General features: G+C 42.9%; 1 protein-coding gene across 9 annotated transcripts in view; it reads right to left on the reverse strand.

Annotated features, from left to right (window-relative positions):
* HECW1 (HECT, C2 and WW domain containing E3 ubiquitin protein ligase 1) overlaps nucleotides 1-15,782 on the reverse strand; it is a 419,239-nt gene that overhangs the window by 200,482 nt on the left and 202,975 nt on the right. For all 9 annotated transcript variants that reach the window (XM_021079149.1, XM_021079142.1, XM_021079146.1 and 6 more), the window contains 2 exons: nucleotides 10,597-10,921; nucleotides 123-230 (listed from right to left, as the gene is read on the reverse strand). In XM_021079149.1, the coding sequence (XP_020934808.1) occupies nucleotides 123-230; nucleotides 10,597-10,921 (433 nt within the window). The remainder of the gene's footprint in view (nucleotides 1-122; nucleotides 231-10,596; nucleotides 10,922-15,782) is intronic.

The raw sequence follows: 15,782 nt of genomic DNA on the forward strand, positions 1-15,782 counted from the left end.
ATCTCATTCTATCTACGTCTTTTACATGGAACATTTCTAAGTGGAGGCAGTGCAACACAACAAAGAACAAGGCAGTTGAATTCTGCTTCATCCAGAGCAACAGCAGTGGGAAAAGTACTTACGTTCCACAAAGTAAGAGCTGGCATCAATCTTCCAGATGATCTGACCCCGATGAGAACCATTGACTCCACGGTTCTTATAGTCCAGAAAGTTTTCTGATAAGACCTCATCTGTATTTCCAGGAGAGAAAGAAAGCAGAGTAGAGGAACACATCAGCTAGCAGCATATGTAGAAAAAAGAAAGAACAAGGGAATTAATGACACCTCCAGCTCAACAGAAAGAAAAACACCTGGAATCACAGATTTAGGGTGAGAGAGAGCCTCAGGTACCACCTGGACTGACCCCCTTTTTAATGCAGGGACCTCCTCACTCCTCAACATGCCTGGCAGGTGATCATCTAGCTGGTTCGTGAACACTTCCGGAAACAGAGAAATAATTGCTTCTATGGAAGTTCATTTTACTTTTGAATAGCTCTTACATGTGTAGAATCTCAGTGTGAAAATCTTCCTTCTAAAACTTCCATTAATTGGTCTTTATTTGGGTCTGAGAATGAGGCATAAAGAAATCATACAGTCAAACTTTCTATTTGGGCCTCAGTTCTCATGGGCATCACCCTGTATCATCTCTTCTCCAGCCTTGACATCCATAATTATCCATCACTTAGGAACCATCTGTGCATTTATCCACCCATACTTCATGCTGCCATACATTCATCCATTCATTCAACAGGTACTTACTGAGATCCAGCTATCTGCCATGCAGGGATCATGGGGTTTAGTTTTTTGAATTAAAACTTACAAACAACCAAGGACACACACTTTAAACACTAAATGAAGAAGCGGATGCATTATTATAACTTGTAATAGGGCCAGGAGGGAAAACAAGAATGTGCTCTGAGAGAGAGCTGCAATGACGGAGGCCACCAGGGGTTAGGGATTGCTTCGGTATGAGAAGGAGTCACCAGGGTGGAGATGAAGGGTGGGGGTATGGAGAACAGAGTAAGGCCCCCACATGGGGTCCAAGCTGGGGGAGGACTGTGCACTTTTCTTCTCCTGGCCTTCTTCTGATCACCACATTGCAACCCATCAATGTCCTTCAAGCAGGTACCCAGAGAGCAAGGCAGTATCCTTGGAGAGGACAGATCCATGAAGGCTAAGCCAACTGCCTCTTCTTGGGGTCCAGACTCTTGTTCTCAGTGCAGATGAAGACAGGAATATGAATTTTACCTTAACTATGGTGTCCTTGAAGTTTTCACTTCATCAGAAAGTAACCATCTGAACTAGATGGATCTGAAACTATGGGAAAACTATTTTAAGAGTCCAAACCACTGCTGTGGCTGGAGGAACAACCAGAACTCAGGGGCCCCCGAGGGCAGGCCCAGAGCCCTAGCTCTGCAGAGGGGCTAGGTCATGTTTGCCCTTTTGTGCACCTGAGATACCCTGAGGTACACTTCCTGCATCTGGCTGGACTGGGAAAATAGGGGATGCGGTGAAGAAGGACAGAACTAGTAGCTAAAAGACCCAACTCCAAGGACCATTGTGCCAGTTATTAATAGTGTCATTCCTGCAGCTGCAGGTCCTCATTTATGAGGCAGGGGTGGGGGGTGGGGTGGGGTGGTGATAACTGGGAACTTAAAAAGGGATTACATGAGATAACTGGTAAGTGTGCTTGTGACCTGCTAAGTTATCTGCACATTTTCGGCTGCCTCTTCTTTGGCAAAGACAATCAGGCCAAGCAACACCATCTCTGCCTCATTAACGGCAGGGACGGTGTGTATCCCTTGGAAAATCACTTGTTTGCAAAATTTGTCTGTCTTTATAATCAGAGTGTGCGCTCACAGCACTGTCTGGGTTACTAAGATGATTGCATAATATGTCTTTTACAGTAATTGCCTCATTTCTGCAAAAAAAAAAAAAAAAAAAAAAAAAAACCCTAGCTCCCTGGGTCTTCAGTACAGTTATAACAAGTTTATATCTAGATAGAAATTTGCCTCCTTATGGCATTCCTCCAAGGAGAGGTATTTTCCTGAATCTATTCACTCTGATCACCAGAATACACACTTTAATAGTCACGGTCAGGTATCCATATAGAATAACCCTGGAAAGGGGGTATTCATTCATGCACTAGGTAAATGTATATTAAGGATTTGCCCCACTTGAGTTATTGTGCTAAACCCTAGGGATTCGATGCTGAACACGATAAGGTCTATGCTCTTAGGAAGTTTCTAATAGATTTGGGGATTTATTCAAGAAAATATGCAATGTCATTAGAAGATATTAGGTAAAAGAATGTGTTAAATATCAAGGAACTACAAGGGCACGAATGAGAAAAGGATGGAGATGAGTAGGTAGGAAGAATCAGAAAAGGCTGAAGAGAATGGCAAAAGAACACACATTTTAAAGAGAACAAGATACATTTTGCTGTACGAGCTTAAAGACATTTTAAGAGTTTTCCAATTGGTCCTGATGAGTATCCCATTCCCTTACAGTAATAATAACACTTCATGGCAAATATCACACAAGGAAATAGAATAGTTTGTGTTCTTGTCTAGACCATCCGTGCTGAGAGGTCAACTCCTTCCCCCAAGGTATGTATTGCTAATTGGAAATCCTAGTCTTTGCTTGGGAATCCAAGTGTATTGTCAGGGCCAGATGTAGGCAAACAGAAGCAGGCCAGGTATTTTATGCAGTAATGGATTTAATACAGAAGATTAGGTATTGGAGAAATGGATTCTAGGCACAGGCTGCAGCAACTGCCTATCTACCTACCAAGAGAGTAACTAGCCTCGAGTTCCCATTGTGGCTCAGTGGATTAAGAACCCAACATAGTGTCTGTGAGGATGATGGTTTGATCTCCAGTCCTGCTCCATGGGTTAGGAATCTGGCATTGCCTTAAGCTGTGGTTTAGGTTGCAGATCCTGAACTGCTTTGCTGTGGTGTAGGTTGGCAGCTGTAGCTCCAATGCGATCCCTAGCCTGGGAACTTCCATATGCCACAGGCATGGGCTTAAAAAGAAAAAAAAAGAGATTGACCATCAGTGGCACACTGAGTAGGTTACTGCCACCATCACATGGCTGCCTCTTGACACCCACGAAGAGAGTGAGGGATGCTAGGGCACAGTGATGGAAAAGCCTAATTTCTCAGAGACGTGATTGTGGCAGGCACAGGCTAAACCTCAGGAGGAAACACCCAGCTAACTTCTGCCTTCCCAAACTTGCACAGATGCATCTAAATGAAAGGATCAAATCTGGATCTGGAACAGAGCTGCATAAGTCTAGGAAATGTCATTTTCAGGGACTGGATTCTGTACTAGAGGAAGGCCCTGGAGAAGATAAAAAGACTGGGATGTATGATGGGGGACAAGCCATGCTGTCCAGCACACTGAGGAATGGCAGGCCCTGGATCCCTACACTGAGGTTCCTTTGTCTGCCTCCTTTGTCTTGGTGGAAGTCTTTGAGGGAACAATGTTTGTGTGACTACAGGGATATCTACAGATGCCTTGAGCAAGAAGGTTAGGCTGCCATTTCTAACTATGTGATCTTAGGCACTGTATTTAACCTCTCTATGTCTTTGCTTCCTCACTATAAATGGGGATAACATTAATTCCAACCTCAAAGTCTGTTTTGAGGAATAAATGAATACAGGCAGTGGCCTTAGAACAGTGTCAAGACATCTAATAAGCAGTTATTTCTGTTTATGACCTGGGCTAAAAATAAGGCCCATAAAGGGTGAAGCTCCATGAGACTTAATGTATCCATTAATAATGACCTGAAACATTAGCTTAGGACAGTGCTATTTAAATTTTTCTCATTACTCACTTTAGACAGAATAGAGATGTATTAAGTTTCTCAAAAAAGATTATATTTGCAGGATGATATTTATTTCTTCTAGTATGTATACTCCTACCTCCTGCTCCACAGTTTATAATAGAGAAAAGATCTTTGCAAGTTGTTAAAATATTGAATCAGAAATACTGATTCCTCTAATCTATAATAGACTCTATAGTAGAAGAGTACAGAACAAACACTCTTGCTGGTGAGAACAGAATGAGAAAGAGAGCACAGAATCAATTAAAGCAGAACTCATCCACTAGCTAAGCCCATCAGAAAAACTATAGCATGGCTTCCAATTCCCAGAGGAACTCATGCCTTCTGATAACCAAACCTTGGAAAAATCTCCAAGGATTCTCCCCCTATTGATAGGCTGTGGATTTACTAAATAGTAGGCAGGAGATGTGGGGAGAAACCACAGCTTTGGCTCTTCTATATTCTAATACACTGCCTAATCTAAAAGAAAAACTTTGGTTTTTCAAGAGTTGATGTCTTTAACGAAATATTTTGGGAGTTTCTGTGTGCAGGTGTCTCACCAAAGAGACAATTATACATATTTATTTTTTGGCCATGCCATTGCATGTGGAAGTTCTCAGGCCATGGATCAAACCTGCACCAGAGCAGTGACCTGAGCCACCACAGTGAAAACACCAGATCATTAACATGCTGTGTCATAAGGGAAATGCCACAGAAACAGTTTAGTTTTCATCTTAAGACATTGTATTTTAAGGAATAAACCTGCCTAAAGAGACAAAAGAACCTGTACTCTGAAAACTATAAAATGTTGATGAAAGAAATCAAAGATGACACAAACATATGGAAAGATATACCATGCTCTTGGAGTAGAAAAATCAATATTGTCAAAATGACTATTCTACCCAATAGTCAGTCTACAGATTCAATGCAACCCCTATTAAATTACCAAGGATTTTCTTCACAGAGCTAGAGCAGAATGTTTTAAAATTTGTATAGCAACACAAGAGATCCCAAATAGCCAAAGTAATTATTGAAACAGAAAAACTAAAATGGAGGAATCAAGCTTCCTGGATTTCAACAATACTACAAAGCTACAGTCATCAAAACAATATGGTTCTGGCACAAAAACAGAAATACAGACCAATGGAAAAGGATAGAAAGCCTAGATATAAACCCAAGTACCTGTGGTCAACTAATCTATGACAAAGGAGAACAGAACATACAGTGGAAGAAAGTCTCTTCAGTAAACGGTGATGGGAAAACTGGAAAGCTACATTGAAAAGAATGAAAGTAGAACAGTAACACCATTTACAAAAATAAACTCAAAATGGATTAAAGACATAAATATAAGTCTACAAAACACCTGGAGAAAACAAAGGCAGAATGCTCTTTGAGATAAATCACAGCAACATCTTATTTGATACACCTCCTAGAATAATGATACAATAAAGACACAAACCAATGGGACCTAATCAGACCCAAAACCTTTTGCACAGCAAAGGAAACCATTGAAAAAATGAAAAGATAACCCACAGAATGGGAGAAAATCTTTGCCAGTGATACAGGAGACATGGGCCTAATCTCCAAAATATGCAAACAATTCATGCAACTCAACAACAACAAAACCCCAAACAATCCAATCAAAAAATGGGCAGAATACCTAAATAGACATTTCTCCAAAGATGACATACGGATGGCCAACAGGCATATGAAAAATGCTTAATATCTCTAATTCTTAGAAAAATGCAAATCAAAACTACAATGGGGTACTACCTCACACCAGTCAGAATGACCATCATTAACAAGTCAACAAATAACAAATGCTGGAAAGGGTGTGGAGAAAAAGGTACACTCCTCCATTTTTGGTGGGAATGAAAATTAGTACAACCACTATGGAAAACAGTATCTAGGTACCTCAGAAAACTAAATTCAGAGCTACCATGTGATCCAGGAATTCCACTGCTTGGGCATATATTCGGGCAAAACTTTCACTGAAAAATATACACATACCCCTATGTTCACTGCAGCACTATTCACAATAGCCAAGACATGGAAACAACCTAAATGTCCATTGACAGATGAATGGATTAAGAAGATGTTGGGGTTCCTGTTGTGGCATGGTGGAAACGAATCTGACTAGGAACCATGAGGTTGCAGGTTTGATCCCTGGCCTCACTCAGTGGGTTAAGGATCCGGTGTTGCTGTGGGCTGTGGTGTAGATTGCAGATGCAGCTTGGATCTGGCGTTGCTGTGGCTGTGGTCTAGGCTGGCAGCTGTAGCTCCAATTTGACCCCTAGCTTGGGAACCTCCATATGCCATGGATGTGGCCCTACAAAGCAAAAAAGCAAAAAGCAAAAAAAAAAAAAAAAAAAGATGTCGTACATATATACAATGGAATATTACTCTTCCATAAAAAAGACAAACTAATGCCATTTGCAGCAACATGGATAGATCTGGAGACTCTCACTTACTCTAAGTGAAGCAAGCCAGAAAGAAAGACAAATATCACGATATCACTTATTTGTTGAATCTAAAATATGGAACAGATGATCCCATCTAAAAATACAAAACAAATAGAAACAGATCATGGCCATGGAGAGAAGACTTGGGTTCCCAAGAGGGAAAGGGGAAGGAGGAGATGGATAGGCATTTTGGGGGTTCTGGGATACAAACTGTTATATTTGGAATGGATGGGCAATGGGACTCTTCTGTACAGCAGAGGTAAAGGTATGTGATTAGGTCACTTTGTGGTATGGCAGAACTTGACAAAACATTGTAAATCAACTGTACTTTAATAATAATAAAAAATAAAACCCAAAAAACTATCATTCTAAAAAGGATTTTAAGATATTAATTTTTTTAAATCTTGAGGCGTTCCTGTCAGGGCTCAGCAGAAACAAATGACGAGCATCCATGAGGATGCAGATTCAATCCCTGGCCTCGCTCAGTGGGTTAAGGATCCAGTGTTTCCATGAGCTGTAGTGTAGGTTGCAGATCCTATGTTGCTGTGGTGTAGGCCAGTGGCTACAGCTCCTATCTGACCCCAAACCTGGGAACCTCCACATACTGGAGTGGCCATAAAAAGAAAATTTTTTTTTAATATTGAAATATGAAATGAAGAGGTGAAAAATACTTGGATATATCCATTCTAATTAGTTTAGCATTCTGCGATTAGGGATCTTAACATATCCTTTAATTTACTAAGTATCCAGACCCAAATATACAATATTGTTCCCTCAGTGTGAGCGAGCCGTGGGCATTGCTGAAACTTTAACCATAAGCATAGGCCCCACAAACAATTATCTTTTACTTGTAATAGTCAAGTAGGCCTTGTGAATAAATTATTGCAAAACTATTTCCTGGAAATACTGATTTCTAGCAAATTTGCCTCTATGTACTTGTTTTTGACCAAATCATAAGCTCCTGCCTATTTACTGTCCATTAGCATCTCTTTCCGGGTCCCTATGGGTTTGATTAGAAGCTTTTATCTTGGATGTACAACTGAAACAACTGAGTACACATCTAAAGGCTTTGGCTAGGCTGCACAAAGGCTGGGCATTAAGGTCACTTGGCATGATGCATTCAGAGACCAGAGCTCCCTGGCAAGTTAAAGCAAGATACAATGTATTGATCAACAGGTGGTAAATGCACAGTCTCTCATCAATTCCGCTCAAGGATCTTGAGAAAAAAGTTATATATTTTCCTTCCATTTTAGAGATAAGGAGCCTGAAGTTCTGACGACAGTACCTGGTTGAGGCCACACATCTGGTCAGTGGAAGAGTATGTTTCTAAACCAGGCCAAGCTGTCGCTGAAACCTCATGATCTTTCCCCCATTCTGTGTCACTAGAAGAGAGACTCCTTCATCACACTGCTCTAGTTCAGGAACCCCCTCCATAAATGAGGGCAAGCAAATGTGATTTCACTGTGAAAATAATGGTGAGGCTACTGTTATCATCCCACTGCTGGGTTCCTGGATAAAGGCAGCTTGGGTGACTGGGTGAGCATGTCAGTGAGTAAGACCACATGTCCTCTTCCAAATCCAGATAACTCACTTGCTATGGCAGAAGAAAAGTCACATTTGCCTCCAGAGCTCTGGAGGTCAGAGCTGGGAGCATCTCAAATCTGCCATCACTTGGACAGTTAGTTGCCCACTGATGTGGAACAGGTCATATGTGATGTTATACCCAAGTGTGCCAAGATGCCCCATGGTCAGTGTGGCGTCTGCCGCCAGGGTAGACAGCTGTGTGTCCTTGGGAACCACTGACTTGGCATTTCCTAAATTGTAAAATGACAGATTAGATGAAATCACTGAGTCCTATGATTTGCTCTTTGGCAAGGCACCCCAAATCTGGCAGATGAGTTACTAAGGACTTACAAATTATGAACTTTTAAGATGAACAGATAATTTTGGCTTTGGAAGTTGTTTTTGAAATGCTATGCCACTGAAAGTGCTGGCATTTTGCATTAAAGCACTTCACAGTTATATATGTGTAGCTACTGTGAGAGGAACAAACTGTCAAATGAAGATTCTCAGAAGATAAGCTGTGTTTACTTCTGTCTCCGTCAAAATGTCATGTTAAGCCCAGATCTTATTCATTCATGGAGCTGCAGGACACCTGACGCTGCTGGCCAGCCCTTCTTTTCTTCCTCTGACACCCTCCCTCTCGTCTTCTACGATCTGGTCGCCTAGTTCTTGCCCTTTTTCTCCAGCATGTCTCCACCTCCTTTTTGATTTCCTCCTCTGCCTCCCTCTGTGACAGGGGCTTTCAGGGGCTCTCTTTCTATTCTGCTCTCATGGCCAATTTCCCCAGATCTACCCTCCAGCCTGGATCAAGCATAAAGCTCCAGACCCATCCATCCCTTCACCATGGATGAAAATATCCACCTTTCCCCCTACCATGCTCTTCTTCCAACTGTTCTCTGACTTGAGAAATAAATGGCATTGATATTCTTCCCTGCAGGAAGGTACAGCTGTGAAGAGCTGATGCAAAACCAGATCCCGGGCCCAAACCCTAATTGCCTAAGGTGCTAAACAAGTAACATTCATAATTAAAGCAGAGATGGGTGGGAAGGGGACTCTGGCAAAAATGAACGATACAAGGTAGTCTAAACGGGAAAGTTAATACTTAGTAACTTCAGCTTACTAGAACCACATAGAAGTACTGGCTCAGTTGGCCAAACTGAAGGCTTCTGCGCCAGATGTTAGAAATGTGGATTTCTATGTGAAATTTCTACAATTTTAAAATGTTGAAGAGTTTTCTTGTGGCACATTTGGTTAAGGATCTGGCACTGTCAATGCTGTGGCATTGGTTCAAACCCTGGATGGGTAACTTCTGCATGCTGTGGGTGCAGCCAAAAATAAATAAATAAAATGTTGATAACCAATCAAATATAAAGCAATATAGACTAAACAAAATATGCTTGGTGGGCTGTTATTTTTCAAGCTCTGTTTTAGATTTATGATATTTGAACATTTATTCCAGAACTATTTTAATTTAATTTTTTCTCTTCAGGGCTTCAGTTGTGGCATACGGAAGTTCCCAGGCTAGGGACTGAATGGGAGCTTCAGTTGCTGGCCTACACCACAGCCATGGCAATGCCAGATCTGAGCCATGTCTACAACCTACACTGCAGCTCACAGCAATGCTGGATCATGAGCCCACTGAGTGGGGCCAAGAACTGAACCTGCATCCTCATGAATATGTCGGGTTTGTTATCACTGAGCCATGATGGGAACTCCTGGAACTACTTTTAAAGCAAATTAAATCTTACCTATTTGGGAGTCCAATCTAGGAAGTAACCACCATTGGGGTGAATTCAAAAATTGTGTTTTTCTGTCTTTACAAGAATGTGTGTACTGTACGCACACTGAGCAAACGAGCAAAATCTTCAAGAGCCGAAAATATTTCCCCGACAGCTAGTCAGATGAGCGCTCCTGACTATTATCATAGAAATGATTCAAGCTGTAAGATGCTCACACTAATCCTCTGATGTCTGTGATGCTCAGTGACATTCATCTGGCATTGGGCGTCTGAACGCACAGACGCTTCATTGTACACACTGATCAAAAGACCTGTTGATCCTGGACCCTCAGCAATGACACCTTTACTTGCTGATTTACCAGCGCAAATGTGTCATTCTCACCATGTGTGATAGATAAACACATTTTTCATGTCAATTTGGCTTCATAATTTCAAATTTGTGACATTTATTTTCTCCAGTCACTTTTCTTTCCACCAGCACACTGTTCCTTAGCCCATGGTATGCCTGCTCTCACTGTTTATAAAATCCATGCTCTCTTCTGAATACAGAGCAGTAGGAATGTTGAAAGAGCAGGAGAGAAGAGGCCAGGGATTATGTTGAAAACAGAGCGAAATTACCCCCCACACGGGCATCCCTTAGCTGTGGATGTGGTGTATATTCCTGAGTAGAAGAGCTTCTAGGGCTCTATAGGTGACGACAGGTGTGTTCAGCCACCCCTTGCCCTGTGATCTCTGCTTTGCTTCCGTTGAATAGAGGTGGCAGGTGAAGCCTTCGTGTGTGGTCTTCTGCATGTTAGAATGCGGTGCATCACACGTGTGATTGTGAACTGTGCATCCGAATGAAACGATCGCCTTTAATGAACTAGCAAAGCATCCGTCGAAGTCGTTTAGAAACTCTGCACTTGCTGACCGCCCAACCACACTGCCAAAATCGCTATTTGTGGGACACTAAGCTCTATTTGACTCACCGATAAGGTACATGCCGATCCAGTCCCCGGCATCCACTTCCTCCTTTATGTCCCAGTGGATCACCAGGTCCTGCGAGTGTCCTATGGAGTAGTAGGAGCTGCTGACCATGAGCGTGGAGCGGCTGTCCGAGGTGACCAGGTCCGTGTCGCTGGTGGAGCGGGGAATGGTGACGGCGCCATGGGGGCCGGTCCTGATGGCCATGCTGTGGAATTGGCCTGGGTTGTAGCTGTGGCGCAGGGGCTCCTTGCACCGACGTCGGTTCTGGGAGCTTCTGGATGGAGACGCCATGGCGGCCAGGCCTAAGAACCTGTTCTGATACAGATTCTGTGGGGCAAACAAGACAGTCAGTGGGGCGGGATGGGGGAGCAGATGCTGGCTGCATGTTCCAGCACTGCCTTCACGGGGAAGGGAGGATGGGCCGGGAGAAGCCCTCCTAGGAGGATTTGAACTGAAAAAGACCTGGAGCGTCTTCTGCAGGGTGGAGGCTGTAACTCTGGACTGAAGAGGGGAAGGCAAGAACCGAAATACAAGCTCACCAAGGGGTCATGCAGTTCCACGCTCTGCGGGGGTCGAGGCTGTAACTCTGGACTGAAGAGGGGAAGGCAAGAACCGAAATACAAGCCCACCAAGGGGTCATGCAGTTCCATGCTCTGCGGGGGTCTCTGCCTCCCCCGGGACCCCTCTAGCCCGCTTAGTATTAGAAGGCCGGGAATGTCTGCAGAATGTCCCTGGAGGTACGACTGCCCCCAAACAGAAATGCCATCTCTCAAGTTCTCTAGCACAAATTCCATTGGATCCAGTTTTACCCTTCTTTAGGGTAAATGATGGTTATTATCACTGAACATTTTCATGATCCCTGCAGCATTTCAAGACCCTAGACACAGACCTGAATTAGAGGCGGCCCCTGCCGGGCAAGACAGTCGCTCCTCTTCCACTTATAAGTCTTTCACCCCATAGAATGCCTCTAGGCTGCCTGAAATAAGGACCTCAGCTATGCTAGGAATCTTCAAACACCTCAAATTTTCACTAAAATCCCATCTCAGAGGACCATGGCTCCCCCAGAGCCAATGTTATTGTAGAAAGCATTGCATTCTTTTTATTGTTTATAATGTTGGAGCACTTAAACTGCAGAGCAATAACTCAACTGCTTAGGATACACATAGTTTTCAGAACATGGGGAAAAGGGCATCCTATAGAATTAGAACAAGGGATTCTTTTTTGAAACAAGCAAGAGTGATTTTGACTTCATCGAAGGTACAAAAGTTGGGATTTAAATGTACATTTTGGGGGTTCCTGGCTATAAAACTATATGCTGTATACAACTAATAACACTTTTACTTTCAAGAAGAGATGATTAAGGCCTTCAAATATGTTGAATCAAGCAGTTTTAGATCCCAGGGACTGTAACTTATTGCACATACCAATCAAATGCAAGTTACTGACTTTTTGTTTACCAGCCATGAGGACCAGACCCCAGCACCAGTCTACTCTTTAGCTTTTATAAGACCACTTAGAAGTAATTTAGGGCTGTCCTTTTTTTCCATCTTCCAAGACCAGGGCACTTGTAAAAAGTCTATTATCCTGATAAAGCACATTGTTGGCATTCAGAGTCTCAGGCCTTAATGGACATCTGGCAGATCTATTTATTCATTATTTGAGTCTCTCATTAGGAATTTTTCTAGCCCCATTGGCAGTAACCATGGAATTACTACTGGCGGGAAAGCCAGACTTCAGAAAGCATCTCATCACACTATTGGCACCATATGTTTTATTTTGAAAAGAAAAAAAAAAAAAAAGCTTGTCACTGCAATGGTATGAAAATAGATGGACCACAGTGTTGCCTGGAAACCAGTCTACTCTCAGGAAGACAGGCACAGCCTTGAGCCCAGGAAGCATCAATAGCCCACCCACCTCTCAGGTACCCTGGCTCTTTAGGGAAGTCCTGGGAGGATCCCGGTAACCTGACCACCCTGCAGGGGGCGTTGTCCAGACATCTTTGTAAAAATCTCCAAAACAAGGAGCACTGCTGCTAGAGCGTATTTCTTCAGTTTACATGCGCTTTATGTGCACCAATAACATCTTATAGTTTTATCATGGAGATTAAAAATGACAAGTTGGAATTAAATGAGATAATCAAGTATAGAATTATGAGTGAACAAACCATAGGCGAAGTTGGAGAAGCACCTCTCAGTTTCCAAGCTAGGTATTCCCTGGACAACCTAGCTGATCTTTCTAGCCCTCTGTTTCCTCATCTATAAATGGGTTGTCAGAATTTTATAGTAAGTGCTCAATAAAATAAAAATCTACTACTATAATGCTACTGGAATTGCTGTAGTAAGAAAGCACCCCTGAAAGGGAGGTTCCAAGCAGTTTGCTAGGCTCCCACACTGGCAAAGGGTCCCCTCATGTTATTCCCAGAGCCTCCCATTTGAAGTTATTCAGCAGCAAACCTACAAATCCTTCCTAGTCATGGATCTCCAGGTTTCTTTACAAAACAGAAATTGCAAACACGGAACAGACTGGCATATTTATAAAGGTGTCTTATCTACTTATTTTTTTGGGTAAACCTTTCTTTTGCTTTTTGGATAAATACACCTCCCTTTGTCAGGTTAGTGCTTGAGTGGGCTATTTTTGCATTTGTGTTGAGGCTGAGACATTTTTTGGTCCATGTTGTGTCAGGGCATCAAAAAAAATTATAGCGTGTTTTCTTTCACTGAAGACACTTCTGCTGTGGTATTTTTATTAGAATTCCCTGGAAAGCAGACAAGTCTCCTGAAACTGTTTGTCAAATTATACCAGTGATCACATGGTAGGAACAAAAGCATAGAAGAAAACACTAGTCAGAGAAGACATTTGTTGGTAATGCACCACATCAGAATACCGACATTCCTGGATAAAGAAGGGCAGCTTGAATGCTCTTCCTTGGAGACCATGTCTGCCCCCTCACCCCAGCTTTGCCCACATCCTCCTCATTCATACCTGCAAGCAGGATTTGTATACTGCTTTGAGGTGATTCCCTGCAAGGTTTCTCACTATATTATTGCCTGTGGACCTGTATGTGCTCTGTTCTACACTGGAAAGACCCTGAGGCCAGTGATTCCTATTCTTTATACCCCCTGGAACTGGCTTGACATCTGGCACACACATGCCAAGTGCCAAAAACAGGGGTGGAGCAAGATGGCAGAGGAGTAAGAGATTGCACTCACCCTCTCCCACAAACACATAAAAAAACACATCTACATGTAAAATGACTCGTACAGAACATCAGCTGAATGCTGGAGGAAGAACTGAAACCTCCAAAAAGTTGCCCTTGACATAACTGAGTTGACATAACTGGGTAGAACAAAAGAAAAAGAGAGCGAGAGAGAAAAGGAATCAGGATGGAACTAGCATTCCTGAGAGGGAGCTGTGAAGGAGAAAAGGAACACACCTAACTGACAGAGAGATCAGCCAAGACAGAGGGACCTCAGAAAAGCACAGCAGCTGGACTGAGAACAGCAGAGTGAGAGCTGCACAGATCATCTGAACCACCAGCCAGGACACAAGAGCCTGAGACGCTCAGGCGGGGGCTGGGCGCTGAGACCTTGGCTCCGGAGGTCCTTGCTGCTGTTGAGAGCCCAACGACCTGGCACTGACTGCTGGCCCTACGCATTGCCTCCTTCTCCCTGAAAACACACTGAGCATCCTGGGGATAACAGCCTGCTCACACCAAAGAAAGAGACAGCAAATATTCAAACTCCCACCCCCAAAATAAATAGTAATGCCCCCCAAAAATACAAAGGGGTATTCTTGCATAGAGGTAGCCTTACAAGACCACAGTTTGGCTTCCCCAATCTCACAGAAAAAGAAAAACACAAGCAAGATGAAGAAGCACAGAAATCATTCCCAGTTAAAGGAACAGGAGGATTCACCTAAAGCCGTCAACAATGAAACAGACCCCTGCAGTCTGACAGACATTGAGTTCAAAAGGGAGATGGTGAAAACTCTGAAGGCATTAAGAGAGGATATGAACAGTAATGCAGATTCCCTCAGAAAGGAACTAGAAAATATAAGGAGGAGCCAAGACAAACTAGAAAATTCATTTGCAGAGATACCAATAAAGGCAATAAAGACCAGAATGAATAATACAGGGGAATGAATTAGTGACGTGGAAGACAGAATAATGGAAATCACCCAATCAGGACAGCAGACAGAAAACCAAATGAAAAAACATGAAAGCAATAAAAGAGACTTATGGGATAATATAAAGTGGGCCAATCTATGCATAATGGGAATTCCAGAAGGAGAAGAAAAAGAAAAGGGGATGGAAAATATATTTGAAGAAATTACGGCTGAAAACTTCTCCAAATATAAAGGATACGGACATCAAGATACAGGAAGCACAGAGGGCCCCAAACAAGTTGAACCCAAATAGGCCCACACCAAGACATATTATAATAAAAATGGCAAATGCCAAAACCTTTAATTAATAGAATTTATCTTATTCAATTATGCCCCTTTCTATTCCAGAAATGGCTTAAGATGATGAGTACAAATAGATAAAACAGAGTAAGATGTAGTAAGTTAGCAGTAGATGTTGCAGAGAGTGAAAAAAAGAGACACGAAAATCTACATAGGAAGAAGGCTAACGTTAAACTCTATGCCATCGTGCCCTCAACAGGTGCTGCTGTCAAAGACTCACTTCTTCAATGCAGCAGGTGGAGAGTGGATCTCAGGTGTGCGGTTCCTTTGTGGCCATGTTTCCCCGGCTTTCGCACGTGCTCTAGTTTACACTGTAGACTCATCTGGCTGGAAGAAACAGTTTACTCATTCTCCCGCCACATCTGACCCATGGGAGATAGATGAGGCTCCGTCCTGTTTTTAAATAGCCCTGGATGAAAGACCACTCTCTTCCTAGACAGAGATTTCAGTGTTTTACAGCCTCACAATCCTTCCTCATCCTTAGAAGGCGACTCTCGTCAGACAGAGATCTCCCTTCTTTCTCCCGGCAAAGGGGAGAGGGTGGCCCCCTGCTCTGTGGATGATGAGGAAGTTAATGGTATCACTACATCTTCCCCAGTTTTCTCTCCATCCCACCAAGTAATGCAAATGTCTTTCATCTTCTCTTCCACCAGTGATAGGCAATAGACGCTGATAAGAAAACCGCAAGAGGAGTTCCCGTTGTGGCTCAGCCATAACAAACCTG

This window comes from Sus scrofa, chromosome 18, assembly GCF_000003025.6.
Source record: "Sus scrofa isolate TJ Tabasco breed Duroc chromosome 18, Sscrofa11.1, whole genome shotgun sequence".
Lineage (NCBI taxonomy): Eukaryota > Metazoa > Chordata > Mammalia > Artiodactyla > Suidae > Sus > Sus scrofa.